At 34.3% G+C, this 21,612-nt stretch overlaps 1 protein-coding gene and 1 long non-coding RNA gene across 6 annotated transcripts; both read left to right on the forward strand.

The window, feature by feature from the left end:
• Positions 1-20: 20 nt before the first annotated feature.
• On the forward strand, positions 21-13,616 carry LOC127871992 (fatty acid-binding protein-like). 5 transcript variants are annotated; one of them, XM_052415369.1, is made up of 5 exons: positions 21-101; positions 6,881-7,035; positions 7,568-7,740; positions 9,492-9,617; positions 11,245-13,616. In XM_052415369.1, the coding sequence occupies exons 2-5, from the start codon at positions 6,948-6,950 to the stop codon at positions 11,311-11,313; spliced, it is 456 nt and encodes a 151-aa protein (XP_052271329.1). In that variant the 5' UTR covers positions 21-101; positions 6,881-6,947; the 3' UTR covers positions 11,314-13,616. The 5 variants fall into 5 exon arrangements, with proteins under 5 accessions (XP_052271329.1, XP_052271328.1, XP_052271332.1 ...); XM_052415368.1 differs by lacking the exon at positions 21-101 and adding an exon at positions 119-276; XM_052415372.1 differs by lacking the exon at positions 21-101 and adding an exon at positions 5,132-5,215.
• A 1,871-nt stretch (positions 13,617-15,487) lies between these two features.
• LOC127872063 (uncharacterized) lies at positions 15,488-21,141 on the forward strand. Its single transcript, XR_008045716.1, has 2 exons — positions 15,488-15,844; positions 20,783-21,141. It is a non-coding gene; the product is annotated as an uncharacterized LOC127872063 (long non-coding RNA).
• Positions 21,142-21,612: the final 471 nt, after the last annotated feature.

Genomic DNA, 21,612 nt, shown 5'->3' on the forward strand with positions numbered 1-21,612 from the left:
GAGCTATTCTGTCCCTTTAAGTTTTAACTATGTACATGATGGTGGGCAAACAGAAAATAGCATACGCAGGAAATATCGTAAAATACACGTGGTATTAAGAGGTACATGGAGAGGGTTTTTACTTTTGTGTGGGATCTGCAATTGAGTTCATTTAATGAACTGGAAGTAGTTTGTTGAATTAAAGGATCAAATTAATTGTGCATCAGCTGGAGTGTTATTGATTTATGCATTGATGTAAACGTCGCTCGCAATTTGTGAAAGGAGTAAACATTACATGTAGGTGTTTGTTTCTTAAGTATTCTTTTAAAATGTGGTTAAACACTCTTGCTTATAATATACAAATATATAGTATAAATTTTACTAAAAACAAATGCACTTTCAGAGCATGGATTTTATAATTGATTATCTTGGATATGGGTTTTTTCTGACATCTTATCTGGTATAAATAAAATGTGTGTGCATATTTGTTCTTGATGGCCTTGCATTCTTATCTGGTATAAACATCATGCTATGGTAAGACTATACCTGCTTAAATTACCTTTGTATCTGTTTTCTATGATTTAGAATAAAACATATGAGCCTCGCTTTGTAAAAAGGGGTTTAAAGCAAGTACGTTTAGTGTCGTCCCAGACTAGAACGCGTTTCACTAAGCTGCGTACGCAAATAATTTCCGTAAATATTTTCGTACGCAAATGTTGTTCTCAAAAACGCGTTTTACTTAACAGCGTAAATTAACACAGTGCGTAAATTATGTCGTAAATTTACGCCGGATATGTACTTCGCGTAAATCATACAAGAAATATCTTTAAAAAAGATATACGGCGTTGATTGTGGTCGATGTTTATGAACGATCAAAAGTTATCTCTATGAGATAAAAAGTAGCGGATGCCTTTTTTCTGCGCAGTTCTTAGCTACATCGCAAGCAAATCAATTACGGGGTGTTGCGCCAGATTTCGTGGCTTATTTTGCTTTATGTGATATTATTACTCAGATATCTATATTTACAGAATAGAAAAACACAAGAAACATGAAAATAAACGAGTGCATATAGGTCAGCCGGCTATACTCGAATCTTATTTAATTGCATAAATATAGTATAGTGAATTATTGTGCTCATTCTTAATAAACTGGTCTAAATGGATAAATATTTCTAATTAATTTTATCAAAATTGGTCCTTATCATGCAAATGTTGAAAACATATTAAAAATCGATGATTGACATACCACAATAGTATCGCCGAATATCTTTCTTTAGTATCTTTCTGATCAAAACAGACTTCAAGTGCACAAAGTTTACGAGACGGCGTTTATATAAAGATTTCTGCAAACTGACCTTGATACCTTGCGGATTGGAATGCAATTCATTAAAGTTAGGTAATAATTCTGCTGCTGAAACGACGGCTTGTTTACGCCAACTGTACACGGCCAAGGCAACAGCTGTGCCTAAAATATTGATATATCGACAAAGCGACTAAACGAACTATTTACTCCATCAGACAAAAATAGCATAGATTCCAAATTTTTCCTTCAATGAAAAGATCGCAACCCCTTCTGCGAACTCCGGTGATGAACTGTATATAAACTCTGACTTTCACACACTGGCCGCGAATTGACCCGAAACCTCGCGGGTTGAAATGCAATGCAAGTAAGTACTAAATATGAGAATATAGCCTTTAGTATAAACGCTTTTGCGCTGGTAATTCTCTGAAAATAAAAGGTGAACGCAGAAACTGTATTTATGTCGAAAATTGATTGTAAAACTGTTCTATCTATTGAGCCTTTTCATTAGAGATAAAAAAAATTCATGCAGTAAAACAGTGTTACAAAGACGCGATATGTTTCCAATGTTCTGGTGTTATACTCAAATCAGCCAATGGAATAAATGAAGTGTATTCATTCGTACCTAGCCGCGGGAAATTTTATTTGAATATTATTGGACACTTACAAAGGTCAAGTCAGGGTGAAAAGCTGGCTTAATACAGCTTACGCCGAAAAAAATGGCGTAACCTCCCGTTGTAAAGAGGCTGAGTAACCTGCGTATTAGGGAAAGCGTACCATTCCGTCGTGTTAGCATTGTGTGTTGTTGATGTTTTACTGAGATTCTTAATTCTCATTTGAATTTATTTCAGTAATATGTATATATCTGATTTCGATTTTGTGAGGGCTATACTGAAGCCTGATGATCTCAATGTGATATCGTAATTCTCGCAAAAATCTATTCCAGATATTTGGCAGTGGTATTCAGTATATGAACCATACATTGCTATTCATCATGTTTAATTGTAAATTGAATCTACTCCAGCTTATATGTAGACGTCTGGTTTCAATTATGTTAGGGCTATACTGTAGCCTGATGATCACAGTGTGATATAGTAATTCTTACAAAAATGTTTTCCATACATTTCATAGTGTTGTTCTGGGTTATAATGTGTGTGTGTTTTTCAGATTTTATTAACAGGTCCCACGCCCCTTCACGGAGTCATTTTAGCTGGACCTTTCTGGGTTATAATTAGACAAGATACAGGTTATATTAGTATTTGACTGTTTTGTCCCTAATTTCCTACATGTATATTCATCCTGAGGACCTATTTACCGGGTTTGTAGTTAGTCGAGATGTGTGTAGATAGTTTGAGTTTTATTTAGTACGTCATTGGATAACGAGTGGCACGGGCACGCGGTTTATTATCACGCTTTGCAAGGTACAGGTTTTGTCTTTATACGTATTTTTGATATTCCGTTATGTTAAGGGAGGTATTTTTTCAAGTAAACACGAGATTTTTTAGGATGCCTTTTTATTTCGCTTATTTTATTGCTTAAATGTGGATATGCAGCTAGTTTTAAATTGAATTCCACCAACAAAAAAATCGGAAAAATAAATATTGAGATCTTTTTGTAGGAAAATATGTATGAAATACATTCGTCACAATCGGCTCGGGGCGCTAATTTGTCTTTGCTGCATGTTATGAAATTCGTCTTCAATGTATAATTGTTTTTTGCCTATTTTGTGTTATTGTAACATATTTTATCAATATATTACAATTTAACACATGTAATTAATCGTATAATTTCGCTTTACAGTAGATACTATTGCAGACGATTACTTTCTTACGCGTCCGCGCGCACCTGACAAGCTAAACAACACTTACACGCAGCGTAAATTTGGCGCACATTTTAGTGAAACGGCGTACGAATTAATTTACGTTCGGCGTAAATTATGTGCGTAATCCCAAAGTTGCGTAAATATACGCTATGTTAGTGAAACGCACTGTAGACCTTGCAGTCCGCACAGACAAATCAGGGGCGACACTTTCCGCATACACTGGATTTTCGCTAAAAAGAGGCCACATTTAATAATATCTACGTTAACTGTTAAGTTCACCGTTTATAGTTTTCCCGGCAAGATCTGAAAAAAACTTTCACATTATTAAAATGACTTAAGGTAGCGCACCTCTAATGGGCACATATCCAAATATAATCTAAGTAATTATTTTCTTAATCAGCATCATTTCCCTGAACTACATGCAAATTTGTAGGTAGGCTTTCCATGCTTTTTAAAAAAATATACCGATTTTTTCAAAACCACCCCCACGCTCGGCTTTGTCCAGTTTATTTTCACCCCTGGGGTATATAAAAGTTTATAATATATTCAAATTTCCAAATATGGGCATGCAGTTGGTGTGTACAGATGCTGTAAAGGTGTTAAAAGTTTAAACAAGATGAAATAAGTATTCTTTTACAGACATTTATTTTTTACACTTTTTTATCTATGGAAGAGCGCCATGAAATGTAAGTGATTTCAGCCATGTAAAAATTGGGTCGGTTAAAAACAAAGTGTCATAAAATTCAAAATAGTATCATTTAAGTCATATTTTAAACTTAGTTTTTATAGAAACACTATATACAGCAAAAATACCAATAAATAGACAGATTTACCGTTTACTTTTTGAAATAAAAATAAAAATGCAACATGCATGGTTCGTATTTCAACAGTAAATCACCCAATTTCGCCATAACGTTGTTTTAATTTTAATTATTGAAGAATGTGCATACAAATTGCAACATATTTAACAATAAATAGCTCTATAGCTTATATGCCATATTAAATCAAATTACGTTAGAAAATAAATAAAACGCGTCGCAAAAAAGTATACGTCGTCGACAGGATTCGAACCTCCGCCGGGATATCCCAAAAGATTTCTAGTCTATCGCCTTAACCACTAGGCTACGGCACCTAATAGTGGGCTCTTCAACCTTCGACGAAATCGCGGGAAATCATTAGAGGTGCGCTACCTTAAATACTAGAATAGTTAATTGTTAACAGTTGTCGCAGTTGTTCATTGCACAGTCCAATAAATTGTTCCGTCATTTACTAAAAGGGCCCTCGTTTGGCCGTTATTGGGGCCGAAATTCTGCCCTATTCCCCCCCTTAAAATAGTATACTTTTCCACCTATTTCAGCTAAAAATAAAAAAAAAATCCATTTTTTAAACGTTTATATCTATGTTGCCAGCTGTAGTCGTGCTATTAACCGTTGATTTAATTATATTTATGTAAGTTCCATTAAAAAATAGCAATTTTAAGTGTTGAATGGTTGATGAAAAGATCTTCTAAAATGCCCTATTTCGCCCAAAACGACGCGAAATTCCCCCCTCTAAGGGCCCCGGCCCCAATCCCCAAAGTGTAGCTAATGAAATCTGCGTGGAGGTTGTGCCTATTGAATAAGCCGGTCCAGCCAAGGTGCCTATTAAAAATTCGAACAACAGGAGATACGCAATTCGTCTTATTTTGACATACTTCTAATTCAAATGTTTCACTTTTTTTGAAAATTACATTTAAATTCTACTAAAGAAATAATAAATAAATTAGACATATATTTTTAAATAAATGTGTGACATCACACAAAGCCTGACCCCCTTCCTCCCCCATGTCACAAACTGTCACACTTTCTTACAACCCCTCCCCCACCTGGAGCGTGACATGCTTTATGGACGGCTCCGTTTTCGACCGCGTGACGTTGTGTACAATACATGTACATTTACATTCCGTTTAATTCTGCATATCAATATTATCAATACTGTCAACTGTGTCACAGGGGCATGCTTTATCGACTTAACTTAAATGTTAGTGAATGTGTACGATTAAAGTTTATTTTATATCTGATGAGTGGTTGATAAAGCGTTTGTTACCAGCTTCAGTTGTTCACGGCCGTTAACCACGTACGCTACCTAATTTTTGCGATGCATAAATAAATGAGCCAATGCAATTCCGAGGTTGCGATAAGGGCCAAATGTTTTGAAATTTCAAGGATAATTCAGCAAGGTAAAAATATATATTTTATATGGATGTTTTTCAACATATTCAGCATTATTTAAAAAATCGGGCAATGTAGTGCGATTAGCGAATATTAATTCATCCACAAATGTAAAGAAACTTACAAGCACAATCCTTTTGGAAACGTGGGGACCTTTTTAAATTGAGCCATGGTGGAGTTATTGAAAGCAAATTGATGTTTTCTGTCTGTGTTACGAGAAAATGTCAACCAGATTGATACGCTAATGCCATCAAACGATTGCGCTCAACATATAGAAGTTATTGCATATACGAACACATTAGCCTCTTGCGGATCTAATAGATAATTTTTGTATTTGTCCAAAAGATACGGAGCCAATTCAAAAGAGGTGGCGCCAACTGCACGATATATGAATCAGCACATGACTTACATTAGATAGATACCGTTCCTTTTCATATCTCTTTTTATTTGTCAACGTATATACGTAAACCCAAATCTGCACAGAACATATACACATTCTAGAAAAAAAAACATGTAAATATACAAGTAACCAACTTTATTAAGCTGTCGGCACACCTGTATTAAAAAATGTGTACGATATTAACCCAAAATATGTATTACTAAATAATCCAATAACACAGTCAATCTCAACATTTAAAAAATATTTCTTCAACAACAAATGTGTATTTACAGTAAGATAATACACGAAATAATCAAAATATGTTAGTTCTGCTTGAAACGATGAGATTTGCCCGCTATTTCAATGCTTAATGCACTAAAAGGCAAAGGTGAACGAATCTTTAAAGGCGAAAATACATCGTTTGTCCCCACTTGTTTCTCCAAAACATTAGGTCTTAGGTTTGTTCTTTCTTTAATCGTTAACTTTTTTATAGTACTCAAGTTGCTTTCCAATTTTATAGCATATTCAAATACCGGAAAAAAAAATGCTACACAGCAGTGTTTCTTCGTAATTATGTAAACTTTACTTGTTCGATTGTATTTCACTATCATCCAATTAAGCAAAAAAAGATAGAACATTCAACCTAGACTCCAACACAAAACAACGTAACGAAACTAAAAACAGCTGAAATTGTACATGGGCGCCACCTCCTGGCATAGGCGCCTCATCCTTGGCATGGGCTCGTTTTCTTTTGGAAAAATACAAATTTATCTAGTAGACCGACTAGCGGCCAATTTATTTGTGCATGCAACAATTTGCATATGTTCAAAGCAGTTGTTTGATGTCGTTGGTGTTTTCATTGGATGGAAATTTGCTCGTTACACAGGCCATCAACATCGATATGCTTTCCAAAACGTCACCATGACACCGCTCATAAAGGTCCTCACGCTTGCAAATAAGTTGTGATCGTGTGTTTATGTTCATATGTGGATGAATTTATTTTCGCTGAATCGCACTACATTGCGATATATTTGTTAAAACTATATAGAACTTACGGACCCTGTATAATTATCCGTGAATGTTTAAATCTTAGAGTCGACTCGGAAGTAGCATTGGCTCATTTATTGATGCATCGCCAAGATGAAGTGGCGCCCGTGATTAACGTCCGTGTTGTTGTTCTGTGAACTGCAGAGTATCGTCAGGTGTCTATACCTGATCTATATACGTGTATCGGAGGGTGTCGTAAGAGTTGTGCACCATGGCTTTGCAAGGGTTCGATGAGAGTTATGCCGGCAAATGGCAGCTGATAAAGCACGAAGGGCTTGATGCGTTCTTAGAAGCAAATGGTAGGTTGTACCTTGATATTAAATTATATACACTTGCATTATTATTTTATTTATTACAAGTTAATGTGTGTGAGCAAAACGCACGTTTTTTTTCTGAAAAAAAAAAGTTTACATACTACGTCTTACTTAAGCTAGTCTGCAACCATAACCTATACCAATACGTTTTAGTACACAATTATATTACGGACAACGTGTATTTTGGTTGCACGTTCTTATTGAGTAGATAACGTTGCATTTGAACTGTATCGGTAAATTAAGGTATAATGTAAGTATGCAAACTAGAGAACCATCTGTTGCGAAAGAATAAACATTTACGGTATGACTGGTTAACAGAACACGTCGCACGCTTATTCAGAGTTTATTTTACCGTATAATGTTTAAGTAGTTAATTACTAGACACATCAGATGACACATTAATACAATTAGTTGAATCCTAATTGTCTCAACCGCTTTTATTAAACAGTTCACAGTATAAAACGGATAGCCAAGCCCAATTTTCTTTCACACTTGCCATTACTTTTCATCTTTTCAGGACTTAATTTCGTGATCCGGAAGTTCGTGTTGTTGTTCAAGACGACGATGGAGCTGATCCGCGAGGGTGACAGCAAGGTGAAGGTCATCATGAAGACCGGAAAGACGATAGAGGCCGTCATGGACTTCTCACAGGAGTACGAGGGCGATGACGGCTTCGATAATAAAATTAAGGTATACGGTACATGACCAAGCAAAACATGAACATATCTGGTATGTGTGGCATCTAAACGTTTCATACAACACAAGCATTTGTAGTTGGCTCATACCAAGCGTGTGAAGTGTTTAAAATGTAAGTATTTAAAATTATATTTCTTATGAAATGAAGAAATCTTACTGAAGTAAACTTTATTAACGTTCATTAGCAGTTATGCACTTTTACAATACTTCGAGTACTTTCTCGTGGCCGTGACATTTATTTAAACATAAAAAATGCCTTTACCATCTATTTCTCCATTAGAAACAAAATCGTATTTTGACAATTTTAACTGATTATTAAACGTAGCAATAATTGTTGAACTAGGTCATTAAATCCAGTAAATTAAAAACAAGAACAAGATCCAAACTTCACTAATTAAATGAGAGCAGATGGCAAAATATTGTATCAGCGCTTTGGATAATAATACATAAATAAACTTTGTCCTGATGGAGTTGCATTAACATTGTGTTCAGTCTCTTGTGCAAGTAAATATAGCAGTCCTAATGTTTGTGAGTGTTCATATATTTAAGCTCTTGTTATTGTATGCGAAATCTGTCAGTCACAGGGTTATCTACTTTCCTCGTTTTCGACTTTCAACATTTAGTCATTAAAATTATGATCTTTAATGTTTTCCATATTTCTTTTTGTGTTGCTTACAGTGCAATACGTTTACTTAATACTACCTCATTTAACGAATATTGTTGTATTTGCGCGTTGTGTTGACAGTTATTTTGGGTCAAACATTTTATTTTGTTGATATTAAGCGTTCGGTTAATCATGGTTTTGATCATTCGATCCTGAACTGGGTCGAGCTCTTTGAATATATGGGTCAATTCTCCTATCGGAATCAGTTTGCAGTTTGCCATTTTGAAAGCGATTCATTCACATTCGAAAGTTAAACTATTTCTTGCATTATAAGTTATTGAACCGAACTTTAACCTATTACGTAATAATGAGTATTGCTTTTAAATAATTAATTTTATTTATGTTTTCAATTTGAATTGAAATTAGGATGATTCATATAGAACAAATAGTTATATTATATGAGTCGTGTTCTAAGAATACTGGGCATAATGCATGTGGGTAAAGTGCTGTCCCAGATTAGCCTGTGCAGTCAGGGACGACACTTTCCGCTTGTATGACATTTTTCGTTTAAATGAAGTATATTCTAAATCCAATTTAGGCGGAAAGTGTCGTCCCTGATTAGCCTGTGCGGACTGCACAGGCTAATCTGGGACGACACTTTACGCACATGCATTATGCCCAGTTTTCTCAGAACGCGACTCATATATTGAACGTCAAACAATACGTAAACTCTTACCCCGTCCTTTGTTAAACATGTTGAGGCTGCACTTTTTCGAAATATACGACAACGCTATGAACGGAACACAATCTCATACTAGCTACTATATTTTGTATATTGGAAGATTTAAGGCACCCTTACGTTTTCCGAACAAGCCATTCTTTCACTCTAATGTGTTACACCTAAAAATGATAAATACTTGTATTTATATTGATCTGTTACGATAAACGTCGATTTATGTATGTTTTTCGAAACCGATTAATGTCAAAATTGATTTTAATCCATCTATTTATTAACATAAATTATATCTAACTGTCATCTGTTATCTAAATAATACCTAAATAAAATGATCCCGTCAAAACCATATTTGATCTTATTATCCCTGTAATATCAATTCAACGCCATTTGCCCGCGGGTGTGTAGGTAAAGGCCACGTGGAACCCGTCAACGAAGCAAATGAAAGCCGAGACCACACCCATTGAGGGGTCAAAGGCAAAACGATCCATCGTAGAGAAAAGTCTTATGCCAGACGACAATAACATGATGCTGGTAAGAATATAAGTTTACTATGTGTGAAAGGACGTGAGCATTTTGTAGACCCCCATGAACAAGCGGTATAAAGGAGGGTATACTATAGTCACCATGTTTGTTGGTGGGTCTGTCGGTTAATCGGTACATTTGTTTGTGGGTTGGTCTGTGTAATGGTTAATGTTTCTGTTGATTGGTTGGTCCGTTTAAATGATTGCATTGTCTGTTAGTCAATCTTGTTCTAAAACGACTTAATTGTTTTTTTTATCCAGATATACTTCATATTCAAAACAATTAGCAGTGCGTGAGATGTATTCTATTCTGTATTCCTTATATTTTAGTTGACATTCAACTTGTTCCCCCATCATATTCATAAGAAGTAGTTTGAATCATAGTTTGCTCGTTGGTATCATACATCATTGACAACTAGCGGTCGTCTTGGATTCGAGAACTATGAAATGGTTAACATCAAATGGCGTATTCCACTGACTTTGATTTTATTCAACTGACCGCCTATTTGCTTATGTTATATTTAGCGAAACATTCCCGTGTAGCTGTACACAACTGGTGAGCATAAGTCATAAAGCATTTTTTTTAGATTATATAAAATTTAAATAAACTGACTAGTCGCATTTTCATTTTAAATGTTTGCCTGGCAGGCGTACATTGTGTCAATCGAACGTTATCTATATCGATTGTTACCCCCCCCCCCCCCCACACACACACACCTCAAAGAAGAGGGGGTATATTGTTTTACTGAATGTCGGACGGTCGGTACACATGTGCATAGGCTTTGGACAATTATATATGACCCCCTATTGAAATTGGGGTCCTTAGGTAAAAGGTCAAGGTCACTGTCACAATAAGTGTGAAAATTGTTTCCGATTAATAACTTGTCAATTAATTGACCGATTGACCTGATACTTCACATGTGCATTGGCCTTGGACAGTTCATGACCCCTACTGAAATTGGGGTCATTATGTAAAAGGTCAAGGTCATTGTTTCAATAAGTGTGAAAATCGTTTCTGATCAATAACTCGTTAAAAAAGTTGACCAAATGGCTTGATAGTTTCCAGGCGCATTGGCCTTAGACAGTAGATGACCCATATTGATATTCTCTCAATAAGTGTGACAATCGTTTCCGATCAATAACTCGTCAAATAATTGAGCGATTGGCTTGATACTTCACATGTGCATTTGCCTTGGACAGTAGAGGACCCCTATTGAAATTGGGGTCACTAGTTCAAAGAACTGTTTGGTGGGGCATATGTCTCCGACCGCGGAACTCTTGCTGCATAGTGACATGAAGCTTAATACAAATCATCAACACGATGATGAATACTGCGGTACTTTTTTCGATAAAATTAAAGACTTTCTGTTTATATATTTCATATTTTGACATCCATCAAAGAATTTTGAAATAACGTTCACAGAAATGTTCACGCATATAAGGACCAGTATTCTATTTTTATATATTTATATTGTAAGAAGGAGCTTACGACTCAGGATAAATATTTAGAATGCATACTAAAGAAAATACTGTATTGAAAACCATTTGTTTGACTGTTTTTTATGATTTAATTGCAGAAATTCTAACCTTAAATAGCTGTCGCCACTTTACACGTTTAATTATTGTCCTTGTTTCAGGAAGTGATGACATTGCCCGACCACAACGTAACATGCAAGCGATACTTCAAGAAGGAAAGCATGCCGTAATCTGCTTCAAAACTAGATTTACATTACTCGTTTTTGAATTGCATCATGTTGCGATTTATTATAAGTTTAGTGTTGTACAGTTGAACGTGCAAGGATCCTACTTATCATGATAATGATATAATACTTTAATTGTTCAAACTCGCAGATATCTCCATAATATATCATACACTTACTATCACCCCACCGTTTTCTAAATGAACTAGTATAATGTTATTTGAAGAAATGTTTGCTCATAAACCGGTATAGGGTATATTACTGGCCCGGTATATTTCAAATACAAGCTCGAAACCAACCACGTCTTGGAGGTTTGTTATTACCTCCCAGCAGATCTGTGGGGTGGGTTTGTTAATGTTGATTTTACGGCAATTCTACACAAAAAGGTGATTTCTCGACGCTTTTTAATTATAACATTGACATGAATTAAGAAATTAAAACTTTTTTTTTAAAGTCAATGAATATATATTGCGGCACTGTTCTGAAAAAATCGTTTTGGGCAAATAGAATCATCACATAGCAATATATACATAATAAAACACATACCTTGTCACGCAAATGGGATGGCCTGCAATTGAGATTACAGATTTACCACATGGAAATCCCAACTAAACCGTGCACATCTGTTCAAATGACACATACATGTTGTTGACATAATATTTGGTTCTTTAACAAACAGGGGTACACATTTTTGTATTGGCATGTGGCGTTTTGAATTTAAGTGAAATACACGATATCGGATAATATAGATCTTATATACAAGTAGTAATGTTTAACATTCCACAATCAGATTCATTTATTGCTTCATGTTTTTTGTTTTTTTTTTTTTGTTTTTTTTTAAATCGTACATACTCGCTGAAATATATCAAACTAAAAAACTCCAGAAACCCTTTCCAGTGAAAAATCTTTTTATGCTCTTCTTTCACACCAGAACACCAAATTTAAAATACATTATACAACTGGGATCAGCCCCATGAAAAGATCAATTAAAAACATTGGAGCTAGGAGTCTACATAATTAAAACTAATCAAAGTACTGACAGTACTGGTGTGACGATGCTTTTGAAAAGGATGGATATAAAAGCATCAATTTAAGTTATCTACATCACCACAATTGTGTATGTGGGTACGAAAATATGAGCACGAACAAAATTTGGGTACGAAAATTTTGGGTACGAAAAAATTATGCCGGGTAAGTAGTATCCGTTGGGAACTTGACCCATTTATCAAAACTGGGAGGCGGTTTACATTCTCGATCAAATCTAAAAATAACTACATTCGGGGTGTTCCCAGCGTCACAGCGTTTGAATTTCAGTTTCGTGTCTGGTTCCTGTCCCGAACCTCTCGATAAATTTGAAAAAGGACGGGAACCAAGCTACCTTTACCTTTACCAATGATACTCAGCGAGGTATGCCGATTGAGAAAATGTGTCTGTCTGTCTTTTACATAGGTCGCCATTGTGAAGAATTTGTTCATGGTATAATTACTTAGACGAGCTGCTTCGCTGAAGCAGCATCGTTAAAAACGAACTTTGTAAAAATAGCATTTGGTATAAAACTTGTTTGAATATAGTTAGTACTTACAACATATGTTTGGTAAAAGTATATCTTGTACGTAATTAATATTAGTTTGTGTTGCATTTACTTTATTATATACGTCTTTGCGAACATGTTTTTTTTCAAGAAACTAACGAAAGTTGGTCGTATTATTCGATTATTATTTAAGCACAGCTGAAATAGCAATTAAAGCTGTTTTTTCTATGTCGCAAAGCTTCGATCTTCCAGCCTTCCACTGAGAATTCAAACTGGTAGATATGCTGGTCAAAATATACCACGAAATGAACGTTTTTGCCTTTGTTGTAACGAATTAGACATTGAAGATGAGTACCATTTTGTCTGTAAATGTCCATTATACGTTGATATTAGAAAAAACTATTTAAAGAAATGTTATTACAATAGGCCTTCTGTTTACAAATTCCACTAGTTGCTGAATACAACGAATAAATTTGAACTTATTAAGTTAGCCAAATTTGTAAAAGAAGCTCTGATTTTAAGAAATAATATTACTAATGCTGTTAATTAATTTATATAGCAATCCTCCATATATTACCTTGCCTTTTCGTAACCGTATACGATGCTGATTATGTTATTGTTACTACTATGTTTATCTCTGTAACTTTTCCTAAACGTATACGATGCTCCTTATGTTTATATTATTACTATGTTTATCTCTGTGACATAATTGTATGTGAAATATCTATTGTTTAGACGATGTACACTGTGCAAGTCTGAATAAATATTTGTCTTGTCTTGTCTATGTGTCCAACTGAAATCAATTACAGCAATAGCGTGTCCGGCAGTGGAGCCGACAGTGTAATATGTTCGATGCATATTGGCATAATTTTAACAATTAACAAAACACGAAGGGCTCCAGTAACCCTAGTGTGTCGCACGATGCGTGTCTGTCTGTCCGTCCGTCCGTCCGTCCGTCCGTCCGTCCGTCTGTCTGTCTGTCTGTCTGTCTGTCTGTCTCTGTCTGTCTGTCCGTCACACTTTGCGTTTAGGTTTCGAAAAATGCGCATAACTTCTTTGTCGCTTCAGATGTAACCTTCACATTTGGTATGCATGTGTATATGGACAATGCCTTTCTATACGCACACAAATTTTGACCTTTGCCTTGAACGTAAAGTCCTCTTGGATTTCGAAATCTGCGTTTAGGTTTCTACAAAGTTTTTTTGGGGGGCATATGTAATCCTATGGTTACCGCTATTGTTTTTTTATAGTTTTTCATGCAGTTGTGTTTAAAGTGTGTGTTACAACTTTTGTTTTTTCATGACAAAAGCAATTCGATAGGCTTCAGATTGTTGCTGTTAATAATTTCTGATTTCGAGCGACAAATTCTATATATAACAACATTACTAGAAACATGAAAATGCATCTATGTTCTTCGTTTGTATATAACAGAGAATTTTTTTTAATGCTCTTATTTTTATAAGCATTCATGGTTTAATGGTTTGGTTACAAACAATATTTGAACACTTCGCTTATTATTAAGGACTACTCTGTCGAACGGCTTTAGAAAGTACAAATTCATTTTATCTTATAAATGCTTTTCAGTATCAATTATATTCCCTAAACGTCTAAGCAATTACGAAAGAATAAACAAAAAATAACTATGTAAACGTATTTCAACTGATATTTAATCCAAATAATTAACTCTTTACTACACGGACTGGTAACAGACAACAATATCAATGGCAATTAGATTACTTTTAATAATATTGTCAATGTTATATTGAAATATTCACAATAAAGTATAATATTCTGATGGTTTTATGCCTGAATCATAAATATAAGCATTTATTTCACAACCAATTAATAGCTTAAAATATCTCCGTAATGATGATTATCTGGATTCAATTTAAAGTAACAAAGAGAATGATTGCTTTCTTGTTTTCTAAACTTTCACAAATATCAGTGGTTACCAGTCAGTTTAAATCTGAAGTCACACGATTTACACGTTCTGTGTATAATTATAATAGAGGTATGGCAATAGCGTCATGTACAAGTAGTTTATGGCAATGTGGGCGTTGAAGTGTTTCTTATCAGTTGAAATATCTCATGGCGATTATGACAGACACAGTCTTTTAACATATGAGAGATTAGCCCTCTCTCAATTAAATCAAATTTGCATCATAAAAGTTGTCACTATCAGAAAAGTGCTCCATCTATGCCTTACTAAGGATCAGAACATAACGTTTTTTGCACCAAAACAACATAACTCAAACCAAAAAATCAACAATAAATCGTATGAATATCGTGAACAAATCGTACTTTTCCGATTTATTAGTATGATTTCAATACGATTGATTAAATCAATCGTTAACAATCGTGCACCATGAAGAAAGTCCCGCCCACGATTTATTACCGATTCATTATATGAACACGATTTGTTTACGATTGATATGAAATAGAAATTCTCATCAGTACCAGTTGCCGATTCATTATACTTAAGTATACACTGATTTCAATACGATATATTAGAAACATATATTTGATCAATACCATTCGTTAACGATTCATTGTACTCAAATGATGCTCAATTCAAATATGTCTTGATCTTCTGAAAGATGAACAAGAGTGCTGTATCATCTTGGTTAGAATCGAAATAATATATGTCTGCCTATATTTTATCTCAGAATAAAATATGGGCAATAGTTTTGATGTGAAAATGAAATCACTTACTTGTAAGTGCATTCTACGCGCTCATGATTTAAATTATATGCACAAATCTTGAAGGACGTATTTATTTTTTCTTAAATAATGCATGAATTGACTTAATGCTAGCTGGTGTGACCTTTTTTCATAGTCAAGCAGATAAGCTGATGCGGACATCCAGGCTATGACAATAGATGCGGACTTCCAGGCTATGACAATAGATGCGGACATCCAGGCTATGACAATAGATGCGGACTTCCAGGCTATGACAATAGATGCGGACTTCTAGGGCGAGGCTATGACAATAGTCTTATTTTGAAAGTAAATCTGTTTTTTCAATGTACTATTTTTTTAATTGCAGATGATAATTAAAGTAAAACAAAAAAAACATTTCACTCAGCCATTTTAATACCGGTATCATACAGGTCTACAAATTTTTCTCGTACTTGTATAGAAATCGCCTGATAGAATGTTCGCACATGATGCAGTTCGTTACGGAAAAATGTTTTGACACGGTCACCATTTTTTCCGATCAAAAATGCGTCTAAAACAAGTAAATAGTGTAATTCATCATAACTTGATAGGTCGGTATGAAATATTTCCCCATTTATGTATTGTTCATATAGTGTTTCAAAGTAACACAAAATCGTTTATTTAGAAGTATTTACCATGCTACATCGTCTGTTGACATTTTTTTCACAAGAAATTAACCTGTCCTGCAATGTCAGTTTAAAGGCTATTTATAGTATGCAAATCTTGAAATTCTGGCAGCCAATCAGAACCCACGAATTAACCGGAAGCTTATTTTCATGATGGTAGTTTGACACTATCAACACAGTCGATTATTTTGATGATAAAAGACGATAAACATTTGGAAAAAAGCAACAAATCTTAAAGAAGAAAGATTAATTATTATTTTCATAATGATTCATGGTCATATATTTATAAAATATTTGTAATGTAACAACTTTATGAAAATTACCCACGACTCAACCAGACTATAGCATACTTGTAATTTGAAACTACATCTGAATCACTGCTTGCTGGAATGTGTATAATCCCTTCTGGTTGGCTGCTTACAGATTGTGAGCCTAATTTGAATGTGTAAACATAGATCCATGCATGACATGTTACTAGCTTGAAATATAGTTTCAAAGCAATGTTTGGACTCTTTAAAGTTGAAGTTTTAACAATATCCTGAAATACTGTCTTTGATGAACATTTTTAAACAATTAAGTAGAATGTGGAAATGAACATGTTGTGTGTGACAACAAAAAACGAGGAATTCAGGGAGTTATGACGTGCATGCATGGCGGCCTTTTGGATTATGCTTTGAACTATTAAACAGGTTTGTATTGTTTTTCTTTGCATTGTTTTCTTATAATGTTATGTTTAATTTAATGATATTGCTTAACAGTTGCAAATATCTGTTTTGGTGGGTGATTATTAACATTTAGAATAAATGATGAAACCAATTATCTTTGCAGTACGTTCACATAAAAGACATAAGTCAGTCAAGATTTGGGTGGTATCTCTATCTTACAAAACCAACATATATAAGTTGTAAAAATCAATTGCTAAATCAGTGACCAAATGAAATAGCAATGTAACCAATACTAAGATTTGTTAATCAGATTACTCTGCCACGAAATTAAAAGCAAATTGTTTCAATTACAAGAAAAACTTAATAAAAAGTAGTTTGCAAGTTGTTACTAAATCAACTTTACAGCTGATTCTCTTTTTATCTCAAACCCAATGAACTGACCTTCATATGCCAAAAAATGTCAAATTTAATTTATACAGTGTGAAAAGCAAACTATAAAGAGAAGCAAGTTGGTGAACCACGTTGCATAAATATAATTCAAGTTGTAATTTTAGTAGATCCCATATGATCATTTCATTCAGATTGACTAAACAAAATGATTTTAAAACAAGGGCTGTTTGTAAAACATGCATGCCCCCCATATGGGCTGTCAGTTGTAGTGGCAGCCATTGTGTGTATACGTTTTTTGTCACTGTGACCTTGACCTGAAAATCAATATGGGTCATCTGCCAGTCATGATCAATATACCTATGAAGTTTCATGATCCTAGGCCTAATTATTCTCTAGTTATCACCAGGAAACCATTTTACTGTTTCGAGTCACTGTTACCTTGACCTTTGACCTAGTGACCTGAAAATTAATAGGGGTCATCTGCCAGTCATGATCAATGTACCTATGAAGTTTCATGAGCCAAGGCGTAAGCGTTCTTGGGTTGTCATCCGGAATCCATTTTACTATTTCGAAATTGTATTGTTTTGCTTTCAGCGATTATCAAAAAAGATTGCGTAGCAACTTTCTCCTGACAACGATCTCTGAGTTAGTGCAGTCACAGAGTGATGGTACATGACACCAGGGTCCAGTTTAGGCAAAAGAAGAGCTCTAAAAGGGATTTTAATCTCAATATAATAACTGTAATTTGTTGAAACATAAACCTACTTTATTTACTGTTCTTTTTATGTCATATAACAGTGATACAATAATGTGTGTTGTATATACAAATATGGGAATTTATTTCTTAACAGAGTAAATTACATTATTTTATTGACTGTCAGTACATGTAACTTTGCTTATATAATATAATAAACGTGTCATAATATCATTAAATAAAAATGTTTAATATTTACAGTCTGTATATTTTACTTTACTATGTAAAATTGGAAAACTGTAGTCTACCTGAATCTTGGACATGTAACTTTGCTTATATAATATAATAAACGTGTCATAATATCATTAAATAAAAATGTTTAATATTTACAGTCTGTATATTTTACTTTACTCTGTAAAATTGGAAAACTGTAGTCTACCTGAATCTTGGATGTGTTTTTAATTTCAATTGTACCAGTCTGTGCAGGACGTGAGCTTCCTATTAATAGATTAAGAAAAGATTCCTTCGCAATGACTAACTGACCATATTTTTATGCTTTACCCAAGGCGGACCTTTTTCTCGTTAAGGTTTTCCGTGTATTTTTTCCGCCTAATCACAGAATGAACTTGAACGGAAAAATTTCCTGCTTAAACTTGTTTACGCCTATTTAGGCGGTTTCCGTCTACCTAAGCGGAAAAAATGCATATTTCGAGCCCTATTCTCCTTAAGGTCCTGCTAAAGCACATATTACGCTTTATAGTAGTAAAAGACGGAAACCGCCTTATTTTTCTGGGTGGTTTTCACCTAAGGTATTGGCGTACTTTTTCGTACGGGAGATGACTTCCAAAACTAAGTCACAAGGTCAAATTAAAGAAAAAAGCTTTGTATAGGGATTTTAACACCACGTCTGCGCATATGCAAAGCTGAGTAGGATAGTGGACTCAACTAAATGACTGCGCATGCGCAGATACCATTTTAGATTCTATATTACGAACGACAGTAAGCGTCTGTTTTAATGTTTATCTCTGAAATTTGTAATTACCACTGAGATTAATAAGAACATTAGGGAGACATACGTTTTTCCAAAAGCAGCTCTATATAGTGTTTTATTACAAAATATACTTGACGCCATTCTTAAATAAGTAGCACAACACAAGAATGTAACAGTGGGTATAGGTAGTCTGATTTTTAGTATATTCTATTTATAGCCGAATGAAAACTTGTGTCAATATATAGGTTCATAATAGTTCTAAATTGAAAGAACTAAGGGACTTTGGGCAGGGGCCTATTTTGAAAAATCTGGGACAGTCGCTACCAATATTTAACATTTTTAACGATGGCCTAGTAATGATTGTTTTCTGTCGCATGTGCATTAATCAGCAGATTATATTATTTACGGAATGATTTTAATATTAAAAGATGTATATTTATATGCACTGTTAAAATTCAATTTGGTACCGATTCATTAGTCCGATTTGATACCGATTCATTAGACTGATTTGGTACCGATCCATTAGTCCGATTTGATACCGATTCATTAGACTGATTTGGTACCGATTCATAAGTCCGATTTGGTACCGATTCAATTGACCGATTTGTTACTGATTTGTTTACATGTTGATACCGATTTATGAACAATTTGTTAGCGATTTGGCACCAATTAAATAGACCCGATTTAATACCGATTCATTATTTAGTTGATTTTATCCCGATTTATTAGCACGATTTGTTTACGATTGATTGGCGATTCATTAGCTCATTTGCATGTGATTTCAATCGGTACCAAATCGTGAACAAATCCCTGATTTGTTGACGATTTGTTTGACCGATTCATTCACATCTTTTTTTTGCTTGGGAAACAATAAGGGCAATATAACTAAGAACAATTGTTTGTACACTATTGTGACTTCCGATAATTTAGCAACACTACATAATTTGCAGTGAGAGTGTTGGTATTTACGGAATAAAAAAAAATATTTATAAAGACTAAGAACATCTACAGAGGGGCATGCGTATACGGGAGGGAGCTTACCGCGTTTAAGCGAGAAAGTTGTTGCAAAACTTCAAAGATGGCGTCGTTTGTTGGATTTTCTTAAATGAAGGGAGGATATTTTCACCCGGTAAGCCCCTATGTATTTATAATTATTTTAAATGAATACGCCGTTTCGGCTCTCCGGTGTTTGTGCTTCCCTCGGTTTTTTGTATCAAGATTGTAGACGTCGGGATAAAAAAGTTATTGAAGGAAAACCGTCCACAAATCTGTTGTCTACTTACGGGACGTTCGAGAAATTGGATGTACAAATATCATTATCTCTTATAATACACAGTATTGACACACGTGAACAGTAAAATATAAATAAAATCATGATTATTTCATTCTACCGACGTCGTTTTATCACTGATAATTAATTTATTGGATAACATTATTGGTTTAACCCCCTTATTTGAAACTAACTTCCTTTTAAGCACATTTTGGGACCTGACTTCCATATGACAAACATCTCTTTCATATGTAAAAGAGCTTGACATGCTATACCTACCCATCTTAACTAAAGTGTATATGTGTACTTCAATATTATAGTTTTATAGCATGTTACGTGGTGCAATATAAGTGTTTTCTTAATCACGTTACTTACTGTAGAATAATAATAATGCTGTTCGAAAAACCTGCCGACCAATTGAATCAATTCACCTATTTTCAAGAAGATAGGTTGTGTGGTGGCTGATGTACGAGATAATAGAACGTTTATCAGCCCTTTCAGTAATATTATAATTAATTTTATGTATTTTATGACGTGTCGACCTTATTCTGCTATGAACTTTTTTAACCATTCTTTTACTGTCTTTTCAGATGATGCAGGTTAAAGGGCGAAAATAAGTGCATCTTTCGTTGCAGTATATGTAATGAGGAATTTTACATCAGGTGAGGATTGAGATACCATGCCCCATTCATGGACCACATGAGTTTAAATGTAGAATATGCAAGAAAGAATCCTTCAACAAAGCCGGACCCTACAGCAAATGAAAAAACACGAACCAAACAAAACATGTAAAGCTGATGTTTGTAGTGTTTTTGTTTTATTTATAAAGTCTACATAGACACGTCTGACATATAATTGCTATGAGTGCTACTTACTTACACGTTTTATTCCGTATATGTCATGAATGCTAGTTTCTCACTTTGTAATGAAAATAAATCATTATCTGTGTTACGTCATTTCTTCCTACGATGTCTCTGCATAAATTTTCAATTGTATTCAGCACTTACATACATGATAAAAAAGATTTGTGTCGGATTAAATTCGTTATGCATTTGACATATTAACATTACTTACGATTAGAAGGCAATGCTAGGAACAAACGAAATAATCTTTCTAAGTGAACCAATACTTTATTCCCTCAATACAACAGTCATAAATAATATGTATTCACAAAGGTATAAAAGAGAAAAAACATACATGTATAAAAATTATATTGATTACTTCTATTGAAATCATATCGTGTATTGCATTTTCACAAATCTTTCTATCCACTACAAATATCACTTTTTACGATTATAATATAGTGACTAACTCAGAACTGGTTTAAAAGAAGGTCGTCCAAAATGTGTCACATCAAAGTTATATCAGTATCGTTATGGTAAAACGCGTCAAATGTTATTGTATTAAATAAACAATTAAT

This window comes from Dreissena polymorpha, chromosome 1, assembly GCF_020536995.1.
Source record: "Dreissena polymorpha isolate Duluth1 chromosome 1, UMN_Dpol_1.0, whole genome shotgun sequence".
NCBI classification, from domain to species: Eukaryota; Metazoa; Mollusca; class Bivalvia; order Myida; family Dreissenidae; genus Dreissena; species Dreissena polymorpha.

What these genes read in the sequence shown, in the direction of transcription:
- LOC127871992 (XM_052415369.1), top strand. Translation starts at nt 6,948, where the DNA reads ATGGCTTTGCAAGGGTTCGATGAGAGTTATGCCGGCAAATGGCAGCTG. An exon ending in GCTTCGATAATAAAATTAAG is followed by an intron (nt 7,741 to 9,491) that starts GTATACGGTACA and finishes GCGGGTGTGTAG; the next exon opens with GTAAAGGCCACGTGGAACCC. An exon ending in ACGACAATAACATGATGCTG is followed by an intron (nt 9,618 to 11,244) that starts GTAAGAATATAA and finishes TCCTTGTTTCAG; the next exon opens with GAAGTGATGACATTGCCCGA.